Genomic DNA, 18,697 nt, shown 5'->3' on the forward strand with positions numbered 1-18,697 from the left:
AAAAACCTCTCCAAAAATTTGGCTAACTTAGCCATTGGAGGGCCTTCGCTGGAATCCCTGATTAAGGCTTTGTGCAGGTACACCGGAGCGCAGGAGGTGGCTCGCTTCCTCTGTCCCAGCTGGCGTCTTCTTGGCTTCCTCCGGCATGGTCACCCTTAGGCCAAATTTCAACAACAACATGATTAATATAGAGGCTTGTTCTTTGAATTATTTTTTTTAAGAAAAAAAAGGAAAGATGAGCAAGTCCTCTAACTTGGAGCGATGATCAGGTAAGCATACTAACATATCATAAATACATGTATTCTATCCATTTGGTCCCAATGTGGGATTGGATGATTCACTATCTTTCATTAAATTGCGCAATGGCTACTTCGAGATCCATGCAAATAGGGGAAGAAAAAAATTGAAATACTTTGAGAGCAGTGTAATATGCAATCTTACAGTTGATGTCGCCAAAAAAACAATCATCAATCATTCTTTCGTGCGAATGATGCTACCCGAAACCTTTGGCCCATGCAATCTTTGTAAACATGGCACCACCACCTCACGTTTCAGTTTCACCTCCTCAATTCAATTCAAACTAAAACTACTATTTCTACCTAAAAAAGAGAAGAGGAGAAAAGAAAAAGCGAAAACGAACTCAAATTATCCAAAGAAGTCATGGCTCCTCCATGCTCCTCCTATGCGTTCAAGAGAGGATTGGTAGGGGGAGCCCTTGAAGATGCGTGCGAGGACACATTACTCCGACTGCTGGAGCTAGAACTACCCATGATCCCCGTCCCAGTGTAAGTAAAATTAGTTAGGTCCACCGGCGGCGCATAGTACGTCGGTTTCGGCAGGCTCGGCACCGGAGCCTCCGCCGTCAACACTCGGAGCACCTGCCGCATCGAAGGCCTGAACCTGTGGTCTGGGTGCGCGCACCAGAGCCCCAGCGCCATCAACCTCTCCATATGCCCCTCATCGAAGCCCCCTTCAAGCCTCCCATCAGCAGCCTCCACCGCCCTCCCCCTCCCATGGAGCTCCCACACCCAGTCCACCAGCCTCATCTCCAGCTCCCCAGCCTTGGGATCGATCGCCTTCCTCCCACAAGCAACCTCCAATACCACCACTCCAAAGCTATACACATCAGACTCCCTGCCGGCCTTGCCCGTCGTCACGCACTCGGGCGCCAGATACCCCATCGTCCCCGCCAGCACCGTCGTCTGCGAGCCGAGCTCGTGGTCTACCAGCCTTGCCAGCCCGAAGTCGCCGAGCTTCGCATTGAAGCTTGAATCGAGCATCACATTGCTCGCCTTGATATCTCGGTGCACCACGCACTGCTCCCATTCTTCATGAAGGTAGAGCAATGCCGAGGCCAGGCCGAGCACGATCCTGTGTCGCACCAGCCAGGACAAGGAGGACTTCTTGCCGAAGAGGTAGGCGTCGAGGCTGCCGTTGGGCATGTACTCGTAAACAAGGAGGAATTCTCCCTTGTCGTGGCACCACCCTACCAATCTCACAAGGTTTCGGTACGTGCCGTAGTCGGCCGATGATCGTCACCTCCGAAATGTACTCCTTCCGCCCTTGGCTCGAGCCTCTCGAGAACCTCTTGACGGCCACCATCTCAGACGATGGATTGCCCTTGAGAAGTCCCAGGTAGACGCCTCCAAAACCTCCTCGCCCAAGCTTGCCTTCCTCACTGAACTTTCTTGTAGCTAGGACTAGTTCTTTGTGAGTGAACCGCCTGGGTCCAGTTCCTTTAGCCAATTCACCTTCCATTGATGCATCAAGTACCAAGTCATTCTCCTTTCCTCTCTTCTCACCCGACTTCTTCTTTATGAGCAAGTAAGTAACCAAAGCATGCAGCTATTAGTCCTACTCCCACCACCACGGCCGCCACCAAAGGTAAGTTCTTCCTCTTCTTCTTGGAAGGTGCCTCCTGGTCGTTACCAAAGCTAGAGGAGAAATCCCAAGAAATAATCTGGTGGAGCTCCGTCCGGCCGCCTGTGGAGGCCGAGAACCCAATGATCACCCTCTCCGGGAGGACCTCTCTCAGGTTCAGGCGGTGCGACAGGCTCGGAGTTCCATTATAGCGGTCGTCACCATAGGTGAGGAACACAAAGAGCTCGCCCGACGTCGAGTTGTACCCGATCCACGCCGATCCGGTGCCCTCGTCCTTGATGTCGCTGCCCCACGTCACCGTTACGTTGGAGATGATGGAGTTGACGTCGATGCCGAAGTGGTTGTCGTCGGGATCCCATGGGTTCATGTATGTGTCGAACTCGACGGCGACGAGCTGCGTCGAGCTAGAATTATTGGTCGTTGAGTTGAAGAGGCCAAGCCATGAACCATTGGAGTTTAGCGGGAGCTCATAGCCAACCGATGCGATGAAGAAGGAAAGGCCATCGCCATAGCTGGTCGGGTCGAGAGCATTGATGATGAACTGGAAGTGGGTAGTGAAGTCGGCGATGGCGAGGGTGGCGGGGTCCCAGAGCTGGATCGGGTTGGCGTACACGGCGTGGCCGGAGCTCTGGCTGAGGTTGCCATCGGCGCGGTTGCGGGTGAGCTGGATGACGTTGTCGCCGGAGGGGTAGGCGTCGCCGGAGAAGTTGATGCTGGGGTTGTTGGGGGTGAAGGAGGTGAAGTTGAAGAGGGTGGAAGGGGTGGCAGCGGGAAGGAGGGAAGAGATGAGGGGAAGAAGAAGCCATGGTAGGAGGGGGAGGAGAGGAGTCATTGCTTGGTTGCGGAAAGGGAAGGGGAAGGTTGGTGTAAGTTGGAAGCTCTACTACTAATACCTAAAGCAGTGAACCAGATACCTACTACAGGCCAAGCAGCCAAGAAGAAATGTAAGGAACGAGAATTGTTGAAACTAGCATATTGGAAGATCAATCGGCCATTCCTGACGGTTGGTTACTTGGTTGTGTTTTGATCACGGGAGAATGTTTTTGTGAGGCGGAGGGATTAACGAGGAGCAATGTGAAAACTTCTTTTGGTTTATTCTCTTTGACGGAGCAATCGATTACCTCCGGTATGGGCTTTTTTCCCACATGGAGGCAGGAGAGCAGCATTTCGAAGGAAGCGGTTTGTTTAATTTGCTGGCCGGCCGGCTGCAGGGCTGACGGAGTTTGGTATTTGCTTGGGCGAGATCCAGCTTCAGTTTGACCAGATTTTAACTCAATCTACTTTAAAATTGGGTTGGCTTAGATTGGGTTCAGAGTTCTTATGCAAAGATTCAATGGAGAAAATGGACATTATTAATATCAGCAACAATTTTATTTGGTCCATTGGAGATGGGTGTGATATCCGATCCTGGGTTCTCAAAAATTCCACTTGCCTTGGGTCGTTTGTTTGCCTTGGGGCAGGCTCCCTACATCCCTTTTCCTATCCACTCCGGGCGTTAGCTTCTCTGTACGTCAACGACGCAATGGTGAACCTGAAACTATTGACCAATGCTCGTTGAAATGCCCAAAGGATTCAACGGTGTAGGATTTGGAGAAAATTCTAGAATTTCAATATGTTTGGAGTCGCAGTCAACCTCTACAATTTGTATGAGGCCGCTTGCCTGCCGTAGATGGATTACGGTAGGAACAAAATCGAGGTACGCCATTTTTATGCCAGGCTCCATTTCAGTGCCACTTTATTATTGTGTTAGAGATCATTCGACCACCAAGAATTAGTATATTCTCTGTCCCATATTATTAATACCAAATCAATATATTCTGTAATGTCCGATTCAATGTGGTCTCTGCTTATTTTCTCTAGATCATATGGAAGGATATATAAGAACTTCAAACGACTTGTATTGGTGCTCGGCAAGTTCAAGCAACTGCCATATACGCCGCGGCTATCTCTCTCTCTCTCTCTCTCTCTCTCTCTCTCTCTCTCTCGCTCTAGCATCACCACTGGGAGCCTCCACAACTGGAAGTCTGGAACACAGCATGATAAATTTTGATGGATGATGCCGGAGTCCTTTTAGCTGGAGTTATGCCCCTATCCTTTCAGTCACCAACTTTGAATTAACTGCTGAATATATAGGTATGAAGACACATGCTTGAAGCCACCAAAATTCATTTAAAGGTGATGCAACTACCGTTTTGTCATGTATTAATGGGGCAGACTCCCTTCGTCACCCTTACCTCCCCAATATTAGATCAGTGAAGTGCTCTCGAGATGATTTGAGAGCTACTCGTGTTTGGAGGGAAGGAAACCAAATTGCACCCTCACTCGGTGTCATCTTCGGTACACCCTCGGTCTGGACGGATGACTTCCTTCTTATCCTCTGCTGACTCAATGGGAGTTCGTTTTTGTAGGCTTTTCTTTCTTTCCTCTTCTTGTACCTGGAAGGTTTCCCCTCGCAACTATCAAAACTAAATAAATACAACATGATTTAACCATATTTATACATATTGTCTTTTAGCAATAATCATTTATCCGTCGAGCTTCGATTACAGTATGTCAGCATAAATGCTTCCGGCATGATCAAAAAAGTTTAAAAAAGAAAATTAGGATAAAAATTTATCTCAACCACCACTGCAATCAAATAGATAATCTTAATTATCCATACTACTCGAGTCCCAGACTGTCCTAAAATATCTACAAAGCTAATCCACGGCACGAATGCCTGCATGAAGCACAGGCTATATATTAGTCAAAGATCAAAGATAAGGTCTTGTAACAACAAATAACTTCCTTCAGTATAAACCCTAGCAACAAGTTCGACCTTGCCCATTTTGATACTGAAAACCTGTAATACAAGATGGGCATAATCCACGTGAAATGTGTTGACAAGATCACAAACTTTAGTTTCTGTTTCAATTAATTATCCTCCTCCTCCAAGGTCCAGTTTCCAATTGTTGGAGTCACTTTTCCTAAGAAAATGGAACCGAATCGATGGAGGAACAGAAAACAAAGGGTCCTTCAAACAAATGCATAAGCCAGCTATGATTCAGATGTAAACCAGATCAGTTTCGACAATAATTAGGTTGCATAATCTACAGAACTAGAAGTTTCTTTACAGCAGAAAATAGATTTACTATTATAATGCATATCATGCACAAACGAGCTATAAGAAAACTGCCCCTCCAAAAGGAACAAGGATGTACCAGCGAGGATTTACAGCTAAAATCCCTATTCAGGGTACCTTACTGGTTTGAACTTTGCATTGAACACGGTGCATAAGGCTCAAAGAGAGTGACACTGGGGTTCCGATCGTATTGCAGAATATCTGCAGCTCGTTCAAATTCTTCCCTCAGAATTTTAATGCTGTACTTGTCAACCACACGGCCGAGATCATGGGAAATCTCGAAGGGATCTTCTATGCATATTAGATGACGATCATTTCCAATCCGCCTTGTCCAATCCTTAGCTTGCTTGCTGCCAGAAAAATCCTTCAGGTTACAAAAGAATTTCACAAGCATTCTAAGACATGTTCCATGGTTAATTAATAATTACTGTTTATAACACACAAAAAAGTTGATGTTGCAGGGGTTGAATACATCAAACAACATGGATATCGAGTTTCATTCATGCTCTGCACCATGAACCAGATTTGACTGGTGCCCAAAACAAAAAACTCAACAATGAAATACGAACAGAAAAATATTAGAAAAATTAAGAAAAAATAAAATAAAACTGATGAGAGTAATAAAAATCCTCTAAACTCTTTGAGGTTGTGGTTGCCATTAAAAGTACAGCTGCATGCTCAAATCTGAGTCAGGTAATAGCTTTACAAAAAAATTACATATCCTTCTGAAAGACATAATCTTTGTATGATAATACATATGCCCAAAATATAACAGCAGATCAACCTAAAAAAATTATTAAATAAATAAATAACCCATGAATGACTACATCCAGAATGCATGTTCCCATGCAAAGGATTTTTTGATGAACACAACAACGAGATCTGATCCCATCACATGACTGAGAATTTGATTCGTGAAGAGAATGACTTTTCTTAAATCATCCATACAAAATAAATTTTATCACTCCAAAGTACAAATCATATCATCATAAAAAAAACAACCGTTACAAGCATTAGTATTTGGCTCATGTGGTGCCCAAAAGGGGCATAATGGTCATTGTGAATTTTAATGATCAATTTGTTTGGAGTAAATTCAATGAAATTCTACCAATTTATTACAATTTGCTTCTTTATTCTCTTTGTCCTAGTGGTTCTATGGTGGGGTGTGCTTATTGAAAAAAAGAGTGCAAGGGGGGTCTACTCCCACTAGGAAGTGTTCCATGGATCAGGGTTGGAGATGTGGGTAAAGAAAGAGCACCTGTGTTATGCACAAAGGGTATAACTAGCATTCCCAACTACAGGTGGAATAGGACAGCCCTAAAGCAACCTAGACAAATGAGATATTGAACAAAGAAGTGGCCTCCTGGGGATTATTAAAGGTAGCCTAGACATCTAGGCTAGTGAAATTTTAGTCCATAAGCACCACCAAAAGGCATAAATATAATCCAAACAGCATCAAATGATATATTCATTGTCATCGGTTATAAAATCAGGTAGCAAGAATATCACTTCGAAAAAGTATAGGTCCACCAGAGGAGCAGCCTAATCCAAGCAAGTTGGTCGCAGGAACTTCTCCTGTGGCCAGCCTCTATTTTTGCTGCCTTGTTCTTTTCTCCAAGCAGAAACAGAAAGATCCATCTATGACCTCACTTTGTATCTTTCATGGGAAAAAAAAGCATCTGACAGTTCACAAAAGAAGAACAATCTTGTAAATGGATTCATGTTCATAGGATGTGACAACAGTTTTTATGCTGGCCTCAACCTATCACAAGCATCCTTTATCCAGCTTGAGACAGGCTATGCACAAAATATAGATGAGTTAAACATAAAAAAATATTATAATCTAGACAAAGAAGCAGTTGCATAAGCATCAGAATAAAATCAAATCAGTATTGCAATATTCAAAAGCTGGTGTAAATAGCTGAAGATACTAACCTAATGATGCTTCCTGTTCGAACAGATATAACATCATTCGTATAATCATGATGATATGCCCAGTACTGAAAAAATGCCCAAAGCAACCGTGCAATACTTTCCTTATTCCGAGCACCGAAATCATGCAGTTTTTCGACTTGATCAAAGTAAGCACATTCAACATTATCTACAGTTACAGCATAGGTTGCCTCCAATGCCTGGCATATAGATGGCAGCATACATTAGAAGGGAATCCCGCTTGAACAAATTCTCAAAAAAGTATGGGAAGTAGAATAGAAACTAAGATCAGCAAGCTTCTGGAGTAAGTGTTTGCGCCCGCCCCCCCCCCCCCCCCCCCCCCCCCCCCAAAAAAAAAAAAAAGAAAGGAGTATTCTGCATTTATGATATCAAACAATTTGATAGAATGTGGAATTTATCATACAAGGTTAACAAGATTTCATCCACCAAATCAAAAAACGAATGAGTTAATCAAAATTCATTTCTTCATGCAACAGGAAATGAGAGTAGCACTGGAACCAAAGAATGTACCAGCTGGTTCAGCCCGTACCGAACCAGTTCGGTCTTTGACCGGTCAGGTTTGGCGTTAAAAAACGGTATTGGCCCGTACCAACTAAGCCAAATTTTTTTTGGCTTTTGGAGGCCGAACCAGTGGTATCGGTTCGAGCCGGTCTGGTGGCCGACCGGTATGCCTACCGGTACCGGTTCAGTGATCCTTGGCTGGAATAGTGTAGATTAAAACATGAGTAAAATATCAGGAACTAAGAGAACTTTGTGATGTATTATGAACATTTTCAGCAATTTGTACAGCCGAAAGATAAAATGGATGCTTAAATAGACAATTTTAAGAGATGATTAGAATATTGATAGGTTGAGAACTAGATGAAGATGAAATTGTAATTGCATATTTGAGTGGATGAAAAGCCCTAGTTGATAGAACTTTTGTTGCAAGACCAAAGTGCCTCCACAGATGCATGACTACTATTGATATTTTATTAAATGTCAAATGAAAGTAAAACTTGATTTTTCCTATAAAGTTGATCTGGAACAAAGGCAATGGATTTTGTTGGTCCAACATGTCTCTGATACGCACTAAAAGGACAAGTTTGGATGACATCTAAAATATCAGAATGTACTTTCAAAGGATGCAAGTCCCCGAACTGCTATCCCAGGCCTCTAATAAGGGGGCTTATCATGATATCAAATATTAATACCTGATACTTGCATCGGGCGTACCGACATTGTACCACCATAGTATTGGTAGAGGGTCTAATACCGAGATTGTGAACCTTGACTGAGACACTGTTGTGCCAATATTGATTAATGCCTTAGATACAGAATATCTAAATATATCATCATCGAAAAGGTCAATTAAGCTAGACTACAATAAACACTATACAGAACTATAATGGAGGTCGAATGAATAACAGGCCAAAATTATTATAAGATTGAGTTAAGGTATTAATATCTAATTATGGAAAAAAATATATATCAGTAACAAATAGCAAAATCTAAATTTGAAAAATACTTCCATAAGATTGTCAACAGCCACCCCTACATACCTGTAAACAAGGAAGAATTGCAGGCTTGCGGAGTTGCAAGAAGTGAATGCACATTAGCACATAACTGGAAAGACAACCAGAATCAACATGTTATATGCCCAAGTTACTAATGCAGATCATTTGTAAGAATGAGATATAACAGAACTCACGCGTAACTAGAAAGAGTCCCTTGATATGTTTCATTGACGCGACGGGATCTGGCCCAATGCTTCACAATAAAAGCCAACTGCCTTAGTCTACCATCTATTTGTGAATAATCCTTCAGGAGCTTTGTGTTAACAACTGCTAAGAGATTATTGATGCATATATCACAAGAAAGTCCAGTAACTGGATCCATTAGCTTTACTATAGGAACCCTAGCACGAGTTAGTGCCTGCATCAAATGAACAATTTCAAGTGAAAAATCAGCACAACATATTCCAGAACATACTTACACTAACTTATATTAAGAGTGAAAGAAAATATTCACACTAACTTATATTCAGTACGAATCACATAATTACATTACTACCGAGCACATATTACTTCTCTTAGTTTTCTTTTACAATTGAATAAAGATTCTATAACAGAAATTTATAAATACAAGACCGACTGGAACATTACCAGCCAAAGAATACAAATTTCAATAACAATGCACCTTGGAAAAAGAAAGATTATTTACCTGACTGGTACACACACGCACACAGACACTTATGTATACACGGATAAAATGGGATTTTGAGTAATTCCTACTACAACACTGTCAAAGTTTATTATATGCCACTATACCAAAAGGTGCTATTGTTATAGAAAAGAAAATCAGTAAGGATCATCTTCTTCAGTGCACTTATTAAATTAACCTAAATCAGATGTTTTGATTGCTGGTCTTTAGAGCACAGCCATAATCTAGGGACAACTGATTATTTCTGATGTTCTAATCTAAGAAATTGCTCCTCTACAAAGATTGCTCTGGCAAGTCTTCACTCTCGCATAAAGCAAGCACCTCAGTAAGGAAATGGTAAAACATGGGAACCTTTAAAACTATGCTCAAGTTTGATGAAGGATTGAAAAATTACTGTTTCCATAAGGAGATCAAAAGAGATTTACTTTTTGATTTCTTGCCTTTTTGGTCATATTGGAAAAATAAATAATTACTTGGTCATATTGGAAGGAATTTCTTATTATACAAGAGAGATGGAAATCCTTTACTTGGGAAGTCCCCAAGACTCATTGTTAGTTGTTTATCACGCAAGCAGGGTAGCTCAGAAGTTCTGCAATAGGTCAGTGAAATTTAGATTCCTTGTGAAGTCCCCAAGACTCATTGTTAGTTGTTTATCAGGCAAGCAGGGTAGCTCAGAAGTTCTGCAATAGGTCAGTGAAATTTAGATTTAAGTTACACCATGCTCCGCATCTTGTATAGGAATCTGAATGAAGTTAGCCTTCAACGACCATGCACATGCTGTGGACCATCGGTGAGTCACTTTGGAGATGTATGAAAAGAGGGCGACTCAAGCAATGATGATCAATAAATTGCAGCAAGAAGGGTTAAGTAACAGAATATTCAATTTATGAGAGGCTAAAGCTACTTCCACTTAATGGTTAACTACAGAGGGTGCTTAGCGTTTTACAATGGATTACCAAGAAAAGAACATTTGAAAAACTTGGGTAACAAAACTTACTTTTATGGGAGGCTCATAGTTTTGTCCTTTACAAGAGGGGATAAAGCAGAATCAGATAAACTCTAGTCAGGGAAAAAACACATTCATTTTACACGCAATATAGTGTCATGTGGAGCAATTTTTTTGGCTGTAACTATACCATTGTGGCACAGGGTCATTGCCAGTTTCCCATTAGTAGTTTCCGAATTATGTTGAGTCTTGATAAGTGATCTCATATTCTTCCTTTCACCTCTTAATATGAACTTTCCATATTTATTTATAGAAAAAAACAAAAAAAGGAAGAAGAAGAAAAAAGCACCATACTTGATTTACACCATGTACACGGCTAGAAGAAAGAATTAAAAACTAATTTTGATGGATATGGATAAACTAATTCTAAGAATACCTTCAAAGGGAACTGCAACAAAGATGCAGGAGATGAATATATGAACATTGGCATACAAGAGGATTAGCATATATTCTAGGCTAAATTGTTGAGCTGTGACAGAAGCCACCATCCCAAATTCTTGTGATGAGCCTGCAACTTAGGATAGCGGATACTTGTGTAAAAACAAAATAAGCATCCAGTAATCTTATGAGTGGCTCAAATTTTAAAAGAGATGAAATGTTCGTTAGTCTCTACATGGAAGAAGAGATTATATGTGTAAGAACTATAGTCCTTGAAGAGAGTTTCACTTCGACCCTGCAGTAGGCAATCTGTGATAGAAATGTTGTGCAAGCTTTAAAGATTATTCATATGTATCAAGAGAGTAGCAATGAACAAGAATAAAATAATTCTATGAAAAGATGGGGAACCATAATTCAGAAATTTGCATCTAAAGCAAATATAGTGTTGAAGCCTCAAGGCGAGAGTGAAGTCAAGCATTGTATTTGAAGTTGTGGCCTGTGTGTGTGTGTTTGAGCGCACGCGCGCGTGCCCGCACACATATTTAGATATGCACATATACATACATACATATGCATGCACATGCACATATGTATGAATATGTATATGTTAGTGCTTAAATGAAAAAATGAGAGACCTAGTGTATACTCTCAAAGTCGGACAAGTATCAGCTCTCGCAGGTTGAGGATGTGGAATCAGAGAATCAAGAAGTCACGTATTAGCTTTTAATATTTAAGCAGATGAATAGTAATAGTTAGCCTAGAGTGTATACTTCTGATACATTACTCTGTTATGATCAAATTAAGATGTCGTAAGAACACTTCTGATAAGAAAATGATGAAGTAGCAATGTCCTAGATTGTTATCTACAGTGTAATTGCAGCATAACCTGAAACTTAAGGATCATTTATATGCGATGGAAATAATTGATGGTTTTGTTTGGGCTAGTCAACAAAAGAGAGTGTGAAGTCATTAAACGAGTATTGCAAATTTTAGGATGTAAAATGGATTAGCGTAAACCTAAAGATTTTAGAGCTGGATTTGTTACAACTAATGCTGTGCATATATTAAAAAGAGATAAGCTGAATAACGTGGTTGCATTACAGGTAACAAGCACCAGAGACTCCACTGCAAGATGAGATAATTTGTTTCCTTTTAAGTTGCACATTATGGGACACCTTAGTAAACATTAAAATATTAGCACAAAGGATATGGCCTTAAATAGGAAAATATGGTGAAAGTAGATATATAAAGCCAATATTGGACAAACCCCCAGGAACAGCAAATTATCTAAAAAGAGACAGCTGCAACTCGGACTGAAAGTGGGTCAGGCCCAGAACCAGTTTTCCCATGATTCAAGCCTAATTTATTAAAATCAGATCAGAATCAAATAGTCAAATCCAAGCCTAACCCATTACCAATCAGATTTCACTGGATCAAAAAATCAGGTATATGGGTGTGTAACAAGATATAAGCATATCAGCAACCTATCAGCATAAGATTAATTAACAAGCACATCGAAGATATCACTAACAACAAAAAATAGATGATTAATTAAAGAAAAGTTCTCACAAAGAGATTAACTTTCTTAAATTTGAGGATGATCAGGTAGGTGCAAAATCATATTATATTTTTTAACTTCCAGGCTGATTTTGTTTTAGCTTAGGCCATATATCAAGGTCGGCAGAACCGTCCCAAACCAGGAGCGAAACCGTCCCAAACCGCCTGCTTCGGGGTATCCCGAGCCATACCTATGGTGGACCAGGATGATTCCGGCTAAGCAACCGAGATGCGGCTGCCGGAGGGGGAGAAGGAGAAGGAAAGAGAAGAAAAGAGAACGAGCAGGGGAGGGAAGGAGGTTAGCAAAGAGGGCCAGTGGAGGCTGGCTACTGCCGGCGCTGGTGTAGGTGGCGGAGGCCGCGGCCGGGCCGCTTGCCGACTTCACTTTAAAATCGCAAAAATTTTTTAACGGGCGGACTCCTGCTTCGAACGAAACAAAGGCCCAGCTGCGGCCTTTGCCACCTACACCAGTGTCTGCAGTAGCCGGCCTCCACCGGCCCTCCGCCGACCTCTGCCACGCTCTGTCGGCCTCCCTCCCTCCCCCGCTCATTCTCTCTTTTCCTCTCTCCCATGGTCACCTGTGTCGGTACAGGCCTGGCACGGCGTAGGCCCGTACCGACGCATGCCGCTGGGCAACCGGTATGGTGCCCGATACCGGCACAACAAAGCGTGCCATATATGGTCCACATCCAATCCATAATTGGAAAAGGTCAATTTTTTTATCCAAGCCTGACTACTTAACTTTGATTCAGATTGGACCTGGTCATTTCCATTTCAGTTTTGAATCAGAAATGTCAATTCAGCCCACTTGAAGACCTAACTGCAATTCACCTGGAGAATAAATTGTGCTTGACAAAACTATAAATAAGCAATAGAATTTCTTCCCTTTTGTTATCACAATGTTTACCTATTAGAAAAAAGAAGAATAACAGATACAAGAAATTATTATACAAATTTCAATCTCAGTGAAACAGACATATTAAGCATAAAATGTTGAACATTGTCATTTAACAGATAGAAAGTATTAGCAGAACTGATAAGAACATGTCATTCTTATTTACCTGCACATTTTGAAGATTACCAGACTGCAAGACATCTGCCAATTTTAACAAAATATCAAGCTTGTTTCTGTCAGTATCATCAATAGCAAAACAGACATCAATATCACTATTTGAGACCCCAAATGAATTGGCACATGATCCATAAAGATACAGCCGAGCATTGGGCCATTCTTTGTTTACCAAATTCTGCAGTGAAAATAATAATTGCTTTTGCTTGGCTATTTCCTCCTCTGCAGGTACTAAAGATTCAAAAATTGAAAGGAAACTAGGTGTCAGTGCATCTATGTCCCAGCGACATTCCAGTGTTCTCCTTCGGATCCTCACTCGCTGGCTTGATACATAATGTCCTCTAAAAGTGTCTGACCTGACATCCTGAAAATCATATTAGAAATGGAATACCAGATTTTAGAAATGCAGTTACAATAGGAAAAGAGATCTATTTTCTTTATTAAACTTCAGCCTGATAATTAACAAACATGGACATCAGCCTATATCCTAGATTGGAGCAGCTGCTCATTTGCATGGGGTTGTGCCAAGTACCCTAGGAGACAAGTCCTGGAGCTGGAACTGCCATTCTAACCCTTCTTAGGGGATCCCATCCATAAACGCAAGTACCCTTTTTGCTCATCATAATTTATTGCATTTATTTTTCTCGTTGCTGGTCACATGTATAGAACTAACTTTGGAATTGGACACAATACCAAAGATCTTTTAGAAACACATATTCCCCTAGGGGGTCGATTAGGACATGAGCATAAGGGTCTTTATGACACAATCAATAATTCGATTCATTTTCAATTAGGTCTTGCTCTATCCTCTTTAGGGATTATTACTTCCTTAGTAGTTCAACATATGTACTCTTTATGGCCCAACCAATGTTCACACACGCACATACAAAAAAAGGTGGGGGGCATAAAATCCAGCAATCACAGTATCACACCATGATAGAAATGCCTATCTCAGGATAACATTAGGCTAATGACCTAGAATATCAAAACTTTTGAAAAGATGTGCCAAGACTTGGCCCAACCAGTCAAATGGTCAAGTCTGTCTTAAAGCCCATTATCTTGGTCAAGAATCACCTTATATGATAAAGTAAATTACATAGTCAACATTTCTTATGGATTTAAGTGCCAGTACCATATTAACTTCATGATACAAACAAGTGAGTGGGTTATTGGAACTATACAGGGGTAAGTGATGCCAAATTGCTCATGCTTGTCTCCACCACCACTTACCAATCTCTGCCAATGCATATTATTTTAATGTAGGTTATACATATTATAAGTAAAAATATGATGTTATATTGCACTATCCAATTCTAAACCATGCCTAATAATCCCTTACACTCATGTTTCTATTTGGGATGGTCTAAAGCTCTTCTTTCATTTTTTCCCCCTCTATTTTTGAGAATTCGATGGCCCGACCTGCAAGTCTGATGCAAAAATGATGCAAAATCATTTTTTACATTGAACCACAGTCTAGAATCAAAAAAGAAACCCATTTTATCAATCTTATCAAATTGTCTTGATAAACTTAAGGCTCAACACATGTTTTTTTATAAAATAAAGAGAAGTTGTATATTTATTAATTATGGACATTCCTCATAATTATGTCTCACAATTTTCCGTTCATTTATTAAAAATCATTTCCAGGAGAGCTCATATTTCAAATTTAATGTTCCCCAACTCTTCACCCCTAAGGTACAAGCCTTTTTTAGCTGAGTAATAGTTGGACATTTAAATTTTGGTCTTACTGTCCCATTAAGAACCATTATCTATGAGAACTGAAGTATTTGGTTTAAGAGCATGTTTTCACATAGCCTCAAGCCAAAAATATTTCAGCGTTTCATTTTATTTAGGACACTTTGAGACAAAAAAGCAAAAAGTGGAAAAAAATTCTATGAATTAAACAAATTAAATAAATTAGAAAATATATATCATATTTTAGAAAACAGTTGGACATCACATGGAATGTACTAAATGGAAGCCAAGTCATCTATACTGTAACACCTTCTATTCATCTATACTTTATAAAGTATATGATTCATAAATTTAAGCCAATGAAGTATCTAACTGCTACCCCATCAAGCCACATTTAATACTAAGAATGACTTGGCTTCCATGTAGTACATTCCATGTGATGTCCAACTGTTTTCATATGGAAGCACATGACAAGCTCAATAGTCAACAAACGAAAATAATGATGAATAGGTAAAAAAAATTTCAAAATCTATCAACTTATAGTCAATACCAGAAAGATCGAGATTTTAGGTAATGTGGTTCACATGATTTACTCAAACCATGTGTTAGTGAAAGTAGTTTTGTTTTACCATAACTTACATTATTCAAAAAAGGAACATATAGCATTCTCAATAAATGTAATCCATGTGAAATTCCTAGCTTTCTTTGATAGTCAAGTGAATCTGTTTTTCTGCTTCCTCATTTTATCAATGAACTACAGATTGTCAAACAAATATCCTTGTTATGCTCAATTGCTATGCACGCCTCATGTTAATTGATAAAACACATGGGGTTAAGTCATTACTTTAATATAGATTGTCTAACGAATACTCCGTTAATGAATGGAAATGTATCCTAATACCTATAAAATAATGGATTATTTGGGAATTTTCAATATGATTAACAGACATGGGCATCATATATGACATGAATGAGTGAAAGAATTGCAAACTGGCGAGATTCAGAAACTATGAAACAAAGTTATATATCTGATATACATTTATATTTGCGGTAAATAAGTTTATTATTGTAAATTTGCATGTTTCCATGTCACTGAAACAGTAAGTGCTTTGTCTAGAAAAAGGACAAAACAGTGCTTGTAACCACAAGTGGTTGTATGGCAGATCAAGACCAAGATCAACATCAGGATCATCATGAGCTATCACAGCAATTATATGATGCACAAGACAATCAAGAAATATATTTACTCGTGCTGATTAAGAACTTGATTTCAGTCTTAGTCATGCCAAATGAGTTTTGATATCAGCATTTTCAGCAGTTATTGGCGGTTTGGCCTTAGTTTCACAGTATCAGACCAAAATGGTTAAAAATTCAGAAAAGAAAAGAAAAGAAATAACTCTGAAGTATAATGTAATGTGCAGGAATTTAATGCATATTTTTTTTTTCAATTTTGTAGTGAAACTATCAAAATTATATTTTATAAATTGGAATAACCTGAACCCCACATAAACTGAAGATGTACTTCTCCAAATTTATTTTGATGGTTACAGCTTATTATAGACAACACAATCAGCAACAAAGAGAAAGAAGGCCAACACAAACCTACATAAACAAAAATCACTTCCATGGCTACATGGTTAATGCATTAATTTTATTCTAGGTCATCAAAAAAATCACAAGAAGACATGCTAACTGACCAGCTTTTGCACATCATAAAGAAGCAATTTGGATGGGGGGAGAGAGAGAGACTAAATAAGCTCATAAATATTCAGAGCCATATAACAAAGGATACACACGATTCAGAGAGAGAATTTGTGATCTTTAAAAAGCATTGGCGCGTAAATATTCAGAGACATGTTACATAGGATACACAAGGTTCAAAGAGAAAATATGTCATCTTTTAAAAGCTAAGTGCAGAGGATATTGAGGAAATAATGGTTTACCTTGCCCCGTGAAGTACTGACATGGGTCATAGCATTCTTAAGCACTGCATCATCCCTCAACTCCAAAGAATCCATAAGTTGCTCGTTTAACACATCCTCTTCCCTGCAATTATCCCTTCTAGAGGATATATCATCAATTTCACTCTGATCTGAACTTTCCAGCCTATGCCCTCTAGCTTTCTTCCCTCCATCATCAACCTCATTATCTGCATCCTTCTCGGATTCTCCACCAGGACGTCGATTGCTGTTGATAGGTCGGCTAGAGCTGACAGGCCGATTTCTAAGCTGGGATTTGAGGGGAATATCGCTATACCCCCTATGATCATCGTGCCGAAACTCTCCGTGTGCCGCTGCATCATCTGGGTAAGAATGAGACTCATGATTCTCGTCACTCCAACTCCTCTCCCTCCTCCCCACCTTTTGATCCCCATCTTGCCTCTCATGCGTGGCGATCCATTGCCCCAATCCCTGTGGCCTGTGTGGTGGCCTCTGAAACGGGGCATCTTTTCCTCTCTCTCCATGGAAGTGGTTCCGCTCAAAGTGCCCACGTAACCTCTCGGCCTGCGCCTTCCATTGCGCCGAGCTGACTTTGGGAATGCTCTGGTCGGCCAATGATCTGTCCAATTCAGCAGCACCACCAACTGGAAACTTCTGAAAGCCCGGTGGTGGCCTTAAATCGCTCCTCCCTTCTGGCCCCTGAGGACCGGAAAACTTCCTGCCAGACTCAATTTGATCCACGAGAACCCTATCTGGATGCGGGTGCCCTGGAATTCTGTAAAGATCGCCGCTTGGAGGGGCGGCAGCAACAGGGCCGACGCCAGTAGCCGAAAGCCCTAACCTTTGGTCTATCCGGAAGAAGGGATGGTTCCCGGGGCCGTGGGAGCTCCCGGCATCGGCGCCGAGGGAAGGGAAGCCGGGGTGCGGCGGCCAAAGGACTGGGGGGAACCCGGGGGGGACGGAGAAGGGAGGAGGGGAGAAGAGGTGGGGTTCGGGGAAGTGGCCCGCCGGCGGCGGCGGAGGGGGAGGGTGGGAGGGCGGTGGAGGTCGGAAATCGGGGGGAAGGAAGTGACGGCTTGGGCCGAGGGCGGCGACGGCGGGGTCGTGGTTGGGTGGTAGAGAGAAAGGGGAGGCGGAGGGTTGGGTTTGAGGGGGTTTTTGGAGGAGACGGAGGAGAAAGGCGCCCCCATCCAAGGAGGCGGAGGAGGAGGAGGAGGGGAGCTTGTCTTGACCGCCGGTGACTCCAGTAGCGGTGTCTTTCGAGAAGGAGAAGGAGGCTCCTCCGCCGCCGCCGCCGCCGCCGCCGTCGGCCATACCGTTTGCCGGCGGAGCGGATGGGCTTCCCAATGAAGTCGAAAAGGCTTAGGGAGTCGACACCGGTAGATTACTAGACGTTTTGTACCGCCCGAGGGAAGACCTAAAGGGTGAAGGAATCCGCAGCAGCAATTTTGATCGAGCATAACGTCCTATGTTGGAATCAAAGGCATATTCTTTTGAGCTTGTTAAGGGGCATGATACTCGGGTTACAGTTTGTTCGGCTTTAGAATTGTTGTTAATTTAGAATTTTTTTTTTTGAAGCATGGGAAGAACAAAATCCAATGAAATATAAGAGGAACTTTCTATTTTACAATAGTTTTTTTAATACTTTTTTTAAAAAATAAACCTAAAAATCAGATACTCTTACTAACAAAATTATCAGTCCCATAATTAAAAAATAATTAAATAATAGAGGCTAGGTAATCCATACTAATTAGATAATATTTGCCTCTGTTTCATCAATTAGGCCATAATTGTTTGGATTGGAGATTGAAGGCATCTAACATACATCTCCTTTTTTATGTCCCTTCTTGATTGATAAGGGTTATAGGCAACATGTGGCTCTTGCAATAGGCTTA

The 18,697-nt window shown here is 41.1% G+C and overlaps 1 protein-coding gene and 1 pseudogene across 2 annotated transcripts; both read right to left on the reverse strand.

Moving 5' to 3' along the window:
• Nucleotides 1-261: 261 nt before the first annotated feature.
• LOC103708212 (L-type lectin-domain containing receptor kinase IX.1 pseudogene) lies at nucleotides 262-2,874 on the reverse strand (annotated as a pseudogene).
• Nucleotides 2,875-3,754: 880 nt separating this feature from the next.
• On the reverse strand, nucleotides 3,755-18,324 carry LOC103708199 (uncharacterized). 2 transcript variants are annotated; one of them, XM_089929649.1, is made up of 7 exons: nucleotides 16,806-18,290; nucleotides 13,160-13,531; nucleotides 8,646-8,869; nucleotides 8,497-8,560; nucleotides 6,938-7,134; nucleotides 5,120-5,352; nucleotides 3,755-4,316 (listed from the first exon to the last, which is right to left on the reverse strand). In XM_089929649.1, exons 1-6 carry the CDS (start codon nucleotides 18,114-18,116, stop codon nucleotides 5,121-5,123), a joined length of 2,400 nt encoding a protein of 799 aa, XP_089785775.1. In that variant the 5' UTR covers nucleotides 18,117-18,290; the 3' UTR covers nucleotides 3,755-4,316; nucleotide 5,120. The 2 variants fall into 2 exon arrangements, with proteins under 2 accessions (XP_089785775.1, XP_038979270.3); XM_039123342.3 differs by lacking the exon at nucleotides 3,755-4,316 and adding an exon at nucleotides 4,363-4,600 and having other exon boundaries at nucleotides 16,806-18,324.
• Nucleotides 18,325-18,697: the final 373 nt, after the last annotated feature.

This window comes from Phoenix dactylifera, chromosome 3 (genome assembly GCF_051530095.1).
Source record: "Phoenix dactylifera cultivar Ajwa chromosome 3, Ajwa_hap1_PhDact_Kaust_v1.1, whole genome shotgun sequence".
Classification (NCBI taxonomy): Eukaryota; Viridiplantae; Streptophyta; class Magnoliopsida; order Arecales; family Arecaceae; genus Phoenix; species Phoenix dactylifera.